This window comes from Scomber japonicus, chromosome 3 (genome assembly GCF_027409825.1).
Source record: "Scomber japonicus isolate fScoJap1 chromosome 3, fScoJap1.pri, whole genome shotgun sequence".
Taxonomy (NCBI): domain Eukaryota; kingdom Metazoa; phylum Chordata; class Actinopteri; order Scombriformes; family Scombridae; genus Scomber; species Scomber japonicus.
In genome coordinates this window covers 30,054,803-30,065,343 of record NC_070580.1, presented here as the reverse complement: position 1 = coordinate 30,065,343, position 10,541 = coordinate 30,054,803, and the positions used below count along the sequence as shown (strand labels likewise).

General features: G+C 36.9%; 2 protein-coding genes across 3 annotated transcripts in view; one reads left to right on the top strand and one right to left on the bottom strand.

Annotated features, from left to right (window-relative positions):
* Positions 1-484: 484 nt before the first annotated feature.
* On the bottom strand, positions 485-8,738 carry c3h6orf89 (chromosome 3 C6orf89 homolog). Its single transcript, XM_053316546.1, has 8 exons — positions 8,554-8,738; positions 5,675-5,949; positions 5,136-5,301; positions 4,818-4,966; positions 3,536-3,687; positions 2,592-2,727; positions 1,973-2,096; positions 485-1,164 (listed from the first exon to the last, which is right to left on the bottom strand). Exons 2-8 carry the CDS (start codon positions 5,861-5,863, stop codon positions 1,082-1,084), a joined length of 999 nt encoding a protein of 332 aa, XP_053172521.1. The 5' UTR covers positions 5,864-5,949; positions 8,554-8,738; the 3' UTR covers positions 485-1,081.
* A 1,779-nt stretch (positions 8,739-10,517) lies between these two features.
* nfs1 (NFS1 cysteine desulfurase) overlaps positions 10,518-10,541 on the top strand; it is an 8,786-nt gene continuing 8,762 nt past the window's right edge. For both annotated transcript variants that reach the window (XM_053316536.1, XM_053316535.1), the window contains exon 1: positions 10,518-10,541. This exon is cut by the window's right edge and continues 324 nt beyond it. The gene's annotated coding sequence lies outside the window, so the exon portion shown is untranslated.

The following is a 10,541-nucleotide window of genomic DNA, read 5'->3' as shown; positions in this document are numbered from 1 at the left end:
ACTGACTGGATGCTCATTTATTTCCAGAATATGCATCATGTACGTATATCAACTGAGCCTCAAGATCAGGTATAAGTGCAGGAACTGCCTTTGAGGTCCTCATAAAATGTAGTTTATATTAATTAGATTAACACAATCTAACTGCCACACAGTGAACGGTGGGGGGAGGGGGGGAGGGTTGAGCCTCGAGTTAACGTAGGATCAGCTGCAGATACTCTAATTATGTCCATTTAGTTTCTCATCATCCTTCACTCTGAGTTCATATTAGCAGTTTTCTGACGTATTAGACCCTTCAATGTCATTTTCAGTGTACACAATTTGTCATGTCAATTTAAAAGAATATTTAATTGGCTGTGGCACAAAAATTATGATGTCTCCATTTTTAATCCCACCTACGAAGCTCTGATTGAACCTTTTTTTTTTTTTTTTTTACCAGCTCTGGAAATCATCATTAATGAGCACATGACAAGTCCTGTTTTAGATGTGGGTGTAAATTCAGAGCTCTGGAAGAAGGCTTCTCAGCAATTATCCACTACTTTCTGAGAGAGAGAGGGAGACACACCCGACAGCTTCATGGAAATTATATATATATATATTTTAAATTGCTAGAGATCTGCTTGAAGCTATGGCACAAGCACAGCACATCCAGAACATCTGAGAGCTGATAACGTCTGCAAAGAGTTTCACAGACTGATGATGATGATGATGATGAAGATGAAGATGAAGAAGATGATCTGCTGTTGAGGACAAAGTCACAAAGTCATTTCTCAATCCTCTGCTCCCTCGAGCCCAGCAGAAGGTTCCTTTTTTTTCTCTCCCCTCAAACTGAAGTCATGTGTGCAGTTGTTTTCAGTTGTCCGAGGGACTCTGGGAGGATTATCAAAGAAGAGAGCAGCGTCACGGAAAAAAAGACGGTAGTGGGAGGTGAGGTATAAGGCAACAATGGGCGGGGGCCACGTTAAAGGCCGACGAGCTCCATAAAACGCCTCACAGCAGGAAGTCAAACATTCACAGCCGATGTTGTGAGTTCCTGGTCCTGAACTCTGTCCTCTTTGTTTTTTCTCTTCTCTCCGTCTGAACGTTAAAAGGCCGAACCGTCACAGATGATATTCTGGCCCCGACCCGGGAAGAGCTCCATCTGCCAGTACCGAGGGTCGGCGTACACTACACAGGAAAAGGTCAAAGGTCAGAGGGAACAAACGTCAGGTGAGCGTTTCAGCTTCAGCGGACACGTGTGACATTCAGCTTGTTTGTGTGTGACTTTAGAAGAAGGTCAGCGAGGGTGTGAGGGACAGTTTTAACAGTCATCATATCGACTTTCAGCCTGAATCGACATAATTAAAGAATTGTTGACATTTATTCATGTATTCATTTATTCAAAAGATTGTGTGGCAAAATTAATAAAATCCATACTGGGCTGCTGTGTGATTCCACTTCATAAATAACTTAGACAAAAAAGTATCTCCATATAAAGCAGATATACATGCACACAAGATATATAGATGATACAATATTTTAAATCCTCATTTATCTTTTTGTGTGCATAGATTAGATTGGATGTCCACACAAATGTCATAATTTATACACAGATAATATATATTTTAGTAGTTTTTTGTTATTGGGTGGTGACATATAATTATCTTCATTATAATATATCTTCAGAGGCTCCTTTAAAATGTGTATTGTGCGCACACATAATACAGAATAATCATATGTTTCCATGTCTACATTTATTTACTGGCCAGAGGGACAAAATGTATTTATGTATTATATAATATCCTCCTCAGTCTGCTGTGATAATCCACAGCTAATCTTTGTGTTTGATGCAAAGCCTCTGAAGATATTTTTAAATCTCTCGTTACCTTCTGGGCACGAGACCAGAGTGTGTTTGTGTTGTTTGAAGTCGTCTGTCTGTCTCTTGTCATTGTGTTAAATGTGTTTGTGTGTGACGAATGGGTGCAGCAGGTGTTACCCATGTCTCCAGGCGTCAGCCACAGGTTGAAGGAGCTGCAGTGTTTCTGGCAGCGTTGAACGGGCAGAACTCGAACTGTCGGCAGCCCCTCGCCCACCACCAGCCAGCCCAACACGCCCACGCCCTGAAACACAGAAAACAGCAAGCGACTCAAGCAACAGCTGCAGTGATGAGCGTTGACTTGTGGTGAATGATGGATTAACCAGTGGGGGTCTAAACACTGCAACTCATGAATGCACCAATCCACCACCTTCAACAGCAAATAATGAACTGCAAACATTTAATCTTTTAAGTTGAGGTCAAATCTACAATACCTACTCTATAGAAACAGCTTGTGTGCAGAAATGACTAATTCGAGAGCAAAATTTACCAATCCATGTGCATGAATTAACAGAAAATAGTACAACACAATATTATTGATGTTTTAACATTCATTTATAGGTGCCGTGTGTAGGCTTTAGGCCATCTAGTGGTGAGGTGTCAGACTGCAACATGGTGGACTCTAGATATAAAGGGTTCATTCTAAGGTAACGAACACACAACGATTCTTATTATAATGGGATTACACACTAATGAAAACATGCTTATAGCAGACTTCTGCCAAGTCTGCTGAACTCACCTTGCTCTGGGAGTTTGTGCTGTGGGTGACCAGACAGCGCTGCAGGATGGTCCCAGCACTGTCCAGCAGGGGGCAGAGCTCTGCCTTCGGGAAGAGCCACCGCAACACCTTCTCCCTGGTCCCGGAGCTGAACCTCCTACAGAGACGACACAGGAAACTGTCAGTATCACTGTATGTACCCTGGTGCATTTATCAATATATGAACGACGATGCTTTTATAAACCTGTTTGTGTGCGGACATGGTGAAGTCTGACCACAGCTTACAGCAGGCTAATAAACTGCTTATCTGAGCTCTTTTAGTAACACTGCAACCTCATCTCCACACTCAGCCAGTAGATTTCAACTAAACCTATGTAAACCTATGCACTATGTAATCACATTCATATTTATGTATTTATTTATCTTGGTAAAATTATACCTACTTCCACATCAATGTGAGCTGATTTATATTGTTTGATGTGCTGATGTTGTTGTTTTATGTGCGTCTTGTAAGGTGTCTTTGAGTACTTTGAAAGGCGCCTTTAAATAAAACGCATTATTATCATAATTATTAATATTATTAATAAACCCATCTACAGTCTATAAATGGATTTGATAAATTGACATCAAACTAGGGCTGAGCAATAAATTGATATTACATCGATATCGTGATATTTTATATATATTCTCTTAGATTTTGAATAAGTGTATTTTCGTGCTTTTAAAGGCTCCACAACAGTCAAAAAGTAATTTTACAGACTCTTCTATTATCTGCCTTTATCCACTTAAGTCGTTATATCCACATTACTGATGATTATCTATCAAAAATCTCATTGTGTAAATATATAAACTATCGATATCGAGGTATTTGGTTAAAAATACTGTGATATTTGATTCTGTCCACATCGCCCAGCCCTGCATCAAACCACGACCCAACCGTAGCTGCTTTGAACAGAACTGATTACCAGAGCAGGGTGAAGTTGGCGGGTCCTTGGGGAAGGCCGTGGTTGTGGTTCTGCAGGCCGTCATCCTCCTCCAGCAGAATGGACATGGAGCCTGAATGAGCCAAATAAAGCTCCTCGAGCTGCTGCCGCTGGACGCTGAGAGACTCCCCGCCCTGTAAAAAAAAAAAAAAGGTTCAATAATAGGGCTCCTCTGATTGGCCGGAGCAAATAAAATGCCATGTCAGGCTACTATATCTAGCAATTAACTTCTCCAATTCAGCATGCAGTAGAAAATAAGTTAAATAAAAAATGTTTCTATCTTTTTCTTTCTTTTTTTTTTTTATCATCGTGGTATCATAAATGATCTCCTCCTTACACGCATTAGATAATATTGGCAGGTGCCGTTGGCCAATCAAGAACTGAGAAGGTTATTAGTGTGACACGTGAAACAAACATCCTTCGGGATTATATGAGCTCTCCGTCAAACAGAGGAAAAAAAGGAAGTGGAGCGTGTAATTTTTCGCTGCCATAAATACTCGAGACAGAGAAACATTAAAAGAGGGAAATCAGGAAGCTTGGAGTAGAACAAATGAGTCCAAAAATGTATTTGCCATTGGGTTAAGAGACTAAACTGGGCTGATCAAAAGAATCCAGTGTTCAGTGAAATTTAGGGGATGGGTCAAAACTTTTTTAATATGCAACACAGTTTGTGTCCTTGTTCTGTTTCGTTTACGGTACTTTAAATACAGATTAAACATGACAATTAACTTCAATATTGATGAGTACGAACAGGGTGTTGGTTGATGTTTTTTTGGTAACAGTGCAGACAAATTTGGACAGATGGAGTGCTTCGAGGTTTGGATGGTCATGAAACTCTGCTGGTTAAATCATCAGAACAAACATTTCTAGTTATTGTGCCTTGGAAGATATTTGGGTCTTTTATTTGAAAAAAAAAAAAAAAAAAATGACTGTGGATGTAAAAAACGAGAAAAGAGTGACATCAACTACAACCCTCAAGGCAACTGAGGCTCTTATAGGTACTTTAGTGTTTAGAGCCATTCAGCCTGAAAACCTGAACACACAGTGGAAATGATTCAGGCTGATGTTTGTAGCATAAATCAATTAGTTAAATTATTCACGAGACTCCTGGGTTTCTAAGTACACTGAGAAGATTGAAAGAAAACTTAGAAATGGGGATTACAGTGGTGAAAAACATCATTACAACTCTATTAGATATAAAAACCAAGAGATTTTTTTAAAAAGTGTATTAAGTTGGGTTTTTTTGGCTGTGTGGACCCCTGACCTTCAGCAGGACGAGCTGTGGCCCCCGTCGCACAGCCACGGTGCCTCTGAGGCTCTCCGGGACTTCAAGCACTGAGGAGATCTCCGCACAGCCCGAACAGTTGACGAGACTCTGCCTGAGAGAGCCGGCACTCCACCATTCATGGAAACCTGCAACACACACACACACACACACACACACACACACACACACACACACACACACACACACACACACACACACACACAGTGTTACTCCGTACTTCCTGTGTGTATGAGAGAGAATAAAAACCAGAAAGGAAGTGAGAAACACAGACAGAGCAATGGTCACGCTTCACACCTTGCAGGTTGTATTTCTTGGCGATGGGCAGTGACAGCAGTCGGACGTGACTGAGGGGGGACGACCAGTTGTAACAGCCCAGGTTGACCAGACCCAGCTGTGGGGCGCTCTGGGGATACGTGAAGGCGAGGACCACCACCAGCAGGAAGCCCACTGCCACCACAAACTGTGGAGAGAAACAGAAAGAGACGTTATAAACTGTATACTGAAAAAAACAGCTGAGTCATGTATTATTGTGTTACTTATCTGTGCATTATTTATTACTTTAACCTTTATAATTTTGTTGTGTTTTTATATGCAATGACAATATCTATCTATCTATCTATCCATCTACCTATCTACCTATCTACCTATCTATCTAATGATTTTAATTGACCTTGCTGGTTTCTGCTTTTATGCTCATATTTTTATGTTTTATGTTAGTTTTTTTGATATTGATGATTTTACCTTGAAGCACTATTACTAATATTATTATTATCATTAAGTCCTTCAGAGACTCATTGATGATATTTTCTGTGTGTAATATTGGCTTGTCGGACCTTGATGGTGGCTCTAAGGATGGGGAACTGAGGCGGCTCTCTCCTGGGCTCGTTGGTCTCCAGGACCCTCTTGATGAACCTCTCGATCTCCCTCTCTGACATCCCGTAGCGGTAGCCCGACTGGCGGAGGATGTCGATGCTCTCGGACAGCTTGTCGTAGATACACGGCTCGCTCATCGTCGTCCCCATGGTGGTGGCGACGGCGGCAGTGATGGCTTTTATCGGTCAAACACTTCGATCTTCAGCTGCGGTGGGCTCCAGGAGCATGGCGTCACCTGTCAATCATAGGAGACGTTAATTCATAACTTTCAATGAGAGTTATCATAACTTAAATGACTAATTTAAATATGGAAATAGTTTAAGGGGAGTCTTAATAAATGCTGTTTTCTCTAACATGGAGACAATCAGACTCATGCAACAACCACTAAAATAAATGTGTTCTTAAGAGGCATTTAGAAGTGATTCAAGAGAATTTGTAACATTCTTCAACAACTTCAATGATTATTTTCACTATAGATTCATTTGTCCGTAATTTTCTTGATTAATTGATTAGTTGTTTGGTCCATAAAAAGTCAGAAAATGGTAAAACATGACAACATGATCTGTTACTAGAGGGGACCGAGCCTTTACTGTTCGGGCCCCTCAGCTTTAAAATCCTTTCTTATTGTAAATTGTCGATTTCTTTGTTTTGGATCTGGAACATTATCTGTTTTTATTGTAAAGCACTTGTTTAAACCTGCTTTAAGAAAGAGATCTTCCTGATAAATAAGCCTGGTTTAACTGGCAACCTTTTTTATGTGACACGCATCTGATTTCACAATAAACCTGATATAAAATCTGGAACAACATCAGCCCCCCTTCTTCCATCACAGTCAGTCCCACAACCATCTCTCTCCTCCTCCTGCAGGTTATTCAGCTCTACTACATGTTGGCCAGAGGTGGAAGAAGTATTCGTCAACATCAGTGTAAAAATACTCCACTACGAGTAAAAGTCCTGAGTATATAAGTATTAGCAGCAAAATGTAGTATGCAGTATTACAGTAAAAGTACTGCAGTATTATGAGTGATGTAGTATGCAGTATTACAGTAAAAGTACTGCAGTATTATGAGTGGTGTAGTATGCAGTATTACAGTAAAAGTAGTGATATATTATTCTATATGACATCATTAGATTATTAATAGTGAAGCATCAGTGTTAGAGCAGCATGTTACTGTTGTAGCTGCTGGAGGTGGAGCTAGATTACTCTACTTTATGTACAGTTAGCTAGTTTACACTACTTTATATACAGTTAGCTAGTTAACACTACTTTATATACAGTTAGCTAGTTTATACTACTTTATATACAGTTAGCTAGTTTATACTACTTTATATACAGTTAGCTAGTTTACACTACTTTATATACAGTTAGCTAGTTTATACTACTTTATATACAGTTAGCTAGTTTACACTACTTTATATACAGTTAGCTAGTTTATACTACTTTATATACAGTTAGCTAGTTTATACTACTTTATATACAGTTAGCTAGTTTACACTACTTTATATACAGTTAGCTAGTTTATACTACTTTATATACAGTTAGCTAGTTTATACTACTTTATATACAGTTAGCTAGTTTATACTACTTTATATACAGTTAGCTAGTTTACACTACTTTATATACAGTTAGCTAGTTTACATTACTTTATATACAGTTAGCTAGTTTATACTACTTTATATACAGTTAGCTAGTTTATACTACTTTATATACAGTTAGCTAGTTTATACTACTTTATATACAGTTAGCTAGTTTATACTACTTTATATACAGTTAACTAGTTTACACTACTTTATATACAGTTAGCTAGTTTACATTACTTTATATACAGTTAGCTAGTTTATACTACTTTATATACAGTTAGCTAGTTTATACTACTTTATATACAGTTAGCTAGTTTATACTACTTTATATACAGTTAGCTAGTTTACACTACTTTATATACAGTTAGCTAGTTTATACTACTTTATATACAGTTAGCTAGTTTAGCCCAGTGGTTCCCAACCTAGGGGTGGGGCCCCTCCAAACGTAGATAAGAGAGGAAAGAAGAAAAAACAAAGTTCTGATACAGCTGTTAACTCAGAGACATCTGAAATGTGACCCTGACTACACACTGCTTATTGTAAGTTTTTTTTCTTTGCTGTTGTATTCGAAAATGGTTGTTATATTATCCATTATAATAATAACAACAATACTAATACATTTTATTTGTAAGGCACTTATCATATGAAGCAAATCTCAAAGTGCTACAAAGTAAAAGCACAATTAAAACACCATAAAATATAAGCATAAAAGCAGCAACCAGCAAGTTTAACTTAAAGTTAAAGTTTCTGCTTAAAAGAAATGTTTTAAGTCCTTCTTTAAAACTATCAGTAGTCTGTGGCGCCTTCATCTGAAAAGTAACTAAAGCTGTAAAACAAATGTAGTTATAAAGTACAATATTTACCTCTGAAATGTGCTGGAGTGGAAGCATAAAGTTGTAAGTTAAGAAAGCAAATACTCAAGTAAAGTACTAATACACAGTATTTGGGTGAAAGTACTTCGTTACTTTTTTTCACCTCTGGCACAGAAACATAATAAACACCTTCATCGTCATCATCATCATCATCAGTGCTGCTGGTGTTTAAAGCTGTAATAATAACAACATCAGACTTCTCTAATATCTCTAGAAACTCAGTACCTAAAACAACAACATGACAGTATGAATCTAACTATGGTTTAACTCAATAAAAGCTAAAGTGAACCGTGTTTCTGTGACAGCTGCACACTGACAGCTTAGCTTGTGTTTGCTTTATATTTCAGCCTCTTAAAGAAACTACAGTAAATTAAAAACATCCTCACCTTAAAACGAGACACGCCGCTGTAGTAAAGAGTCTCTTCTTCCTCACGTTACTTTCAAAAATAGATATGATCATTTAAATGAACTATTTTGTTAGCTAAAACGCATGGCTGCAGCAAAACAGCTAATAAGACTGTCTTCTGTTTCTTCTTCTGCTTCTTCTTCCTGCTCGCTGTTAACAGAATGGCGTCATACCGCCACCAAGTGGTACTGAGTGGTTATAGCACACACTTTTATTTATTTATTTTTTTAACATGTTTTTTATATATTTTTATTTTGTACAAGCATTTTTCAAAGGTAAAACATGATATGGTGGGTTATATTCTCCATTATTTATTTTTTAAATGTTTTAATTTTTGTTAGACAGAACATAAAATATAATAAATAAAGGATATACAAGTAACCAGTCATTCCAGATATAAATAAAAGATACACATATTTAAAAAAGATATAGATAATATATAATAATTTCAATAGAAAGAAATTTAAAAAATAACTAAATAAAGTAAACGTACAAATGACACAAAGGTCTTCAACTAAAACGTCCTGAATAGATTTTGATAATATTTTATTTCAATGAAAAATAACTTTAGTGATGGGGGTTGGTTTACAAAATAAAAAGGTCCACAATGCTACAAATGTTTATATATTTATACACAAAACAGGAACAGTGGAGGACTTTTTATTTTTTGTTTTTAGTGAGTTGCAGTCTTTTGTAGGACAAATTAAGTGTAAAATGATGTTGTGAGTTAGAATATAGAAGGATATTTTTATGTTTTTTGGTGAGTACAAATACACAACAACAAACTAAACACATATCATAATTTTTTAATAGAACATACTAAATTAGAAAATGTACAAGAAATGTATTATTAAAAACATAGTCATAACATCCTTTCTAGTTGAAATAGTTAAGTGTAAAATTATGTGTTGATTATTTTTAGCTGTTATGAAAATATCAGAGGTTGAACCATGGACTGTATATAAGTGAACCCACGTTGTTATAAACTCCCGCTGTGACCAATCAGAGGCCAGAGTAATGTTTAAGCCCCGCCTCCACAGGACCAAAACACCAGCAGACTGACCAATCAGAGAGTAGCCTGGCCACAGGAAGTCTCTCCCCCTGTTTCCGTTTCTTGTGTAAAGCGTGAAACTGAGCTGCGTCAAGTTAGTGTGACTTACAGAGTCAACGTGCAGAGAGACCGGAACATGTGAGGAGAAAACAAAATAAAAGTCAGTCAGAGTTAGAGTCAGCTTTATGGACAAGTTTGTTTAACATAACAATGCTCAGAAAGATAAATAAGGACAACAAAGATATAAAATATAAATATAATATCATGTGTAAGCAAATGGGTAATAAATACATAAATAGAAACAACAACATTCAGTGTTCATATAAAGGTGAATTTTAGTTTCTGTAAACTATAGACAGAAGACAAATACTGAGATGATGTGAGGAGCACTTGCAATGATAAGTTACTGCATATACATACTGGATGGACAGTTTATAAAGCCTGCTCATGTATACAGTAATGAATTATATACGTTATTATCTCATAATTATGAGTTTTAAGTTATTATTATAATATATTAAGTTATAATTATAAATTATAATTCTGAGGTACTATGTTATAATTATGAGATATTCAATTATAATTCTGAGATACTATGTTATAGTTATGAGATATTAAGTTATAATCATGAGATTCTAAGTCATAATTAAATTTTATATTATGAGATAGTAAGTTATAATTATAAAATACCAAGTTATAACTATGAGATACTTAAATTGTATATTGAGAACAACATCTGATTCATTTCAACGCTTTTCTTGAATCATCTTTAAAAACAAAAACTTTCAGGGTTATTAGTGGGTACATTTTATTTTGAAGGTCTTCAGCGGAAGCCTCTACAGCCCCGTGTCTATCTGCTGCAGCTTGACTGTTTCTCACTGATGTAACCTGCAGGTCCTAAAACTGACAGGCGGCAA

Bases quoted from the DNA above. Each gene is read 5' to 3' on its own strand.
- c3h6orf89 (XM_053316546.1), bottom strand. From the start codon at position 5,863: ATGGGGACGACGATGAGCGAGCCGTGTATCTACGACAAGCTGTCCGAG. The intron at 2,728-3,535 runs GTAATCAGTTCT...TCGTCTCTGTAG, and splicing joins GCCAACTTCACCCTGCTCTG to GAGGTTCAGCTCCGGGACCA. The intron at 2,097-2,591 runs GTGAGTTCAGCA...TCTGTGTTTCAG, and splicing joins GCACAAACTCCCAGAGCAAG to GGCGTGGGCGTGTTGGGCTG.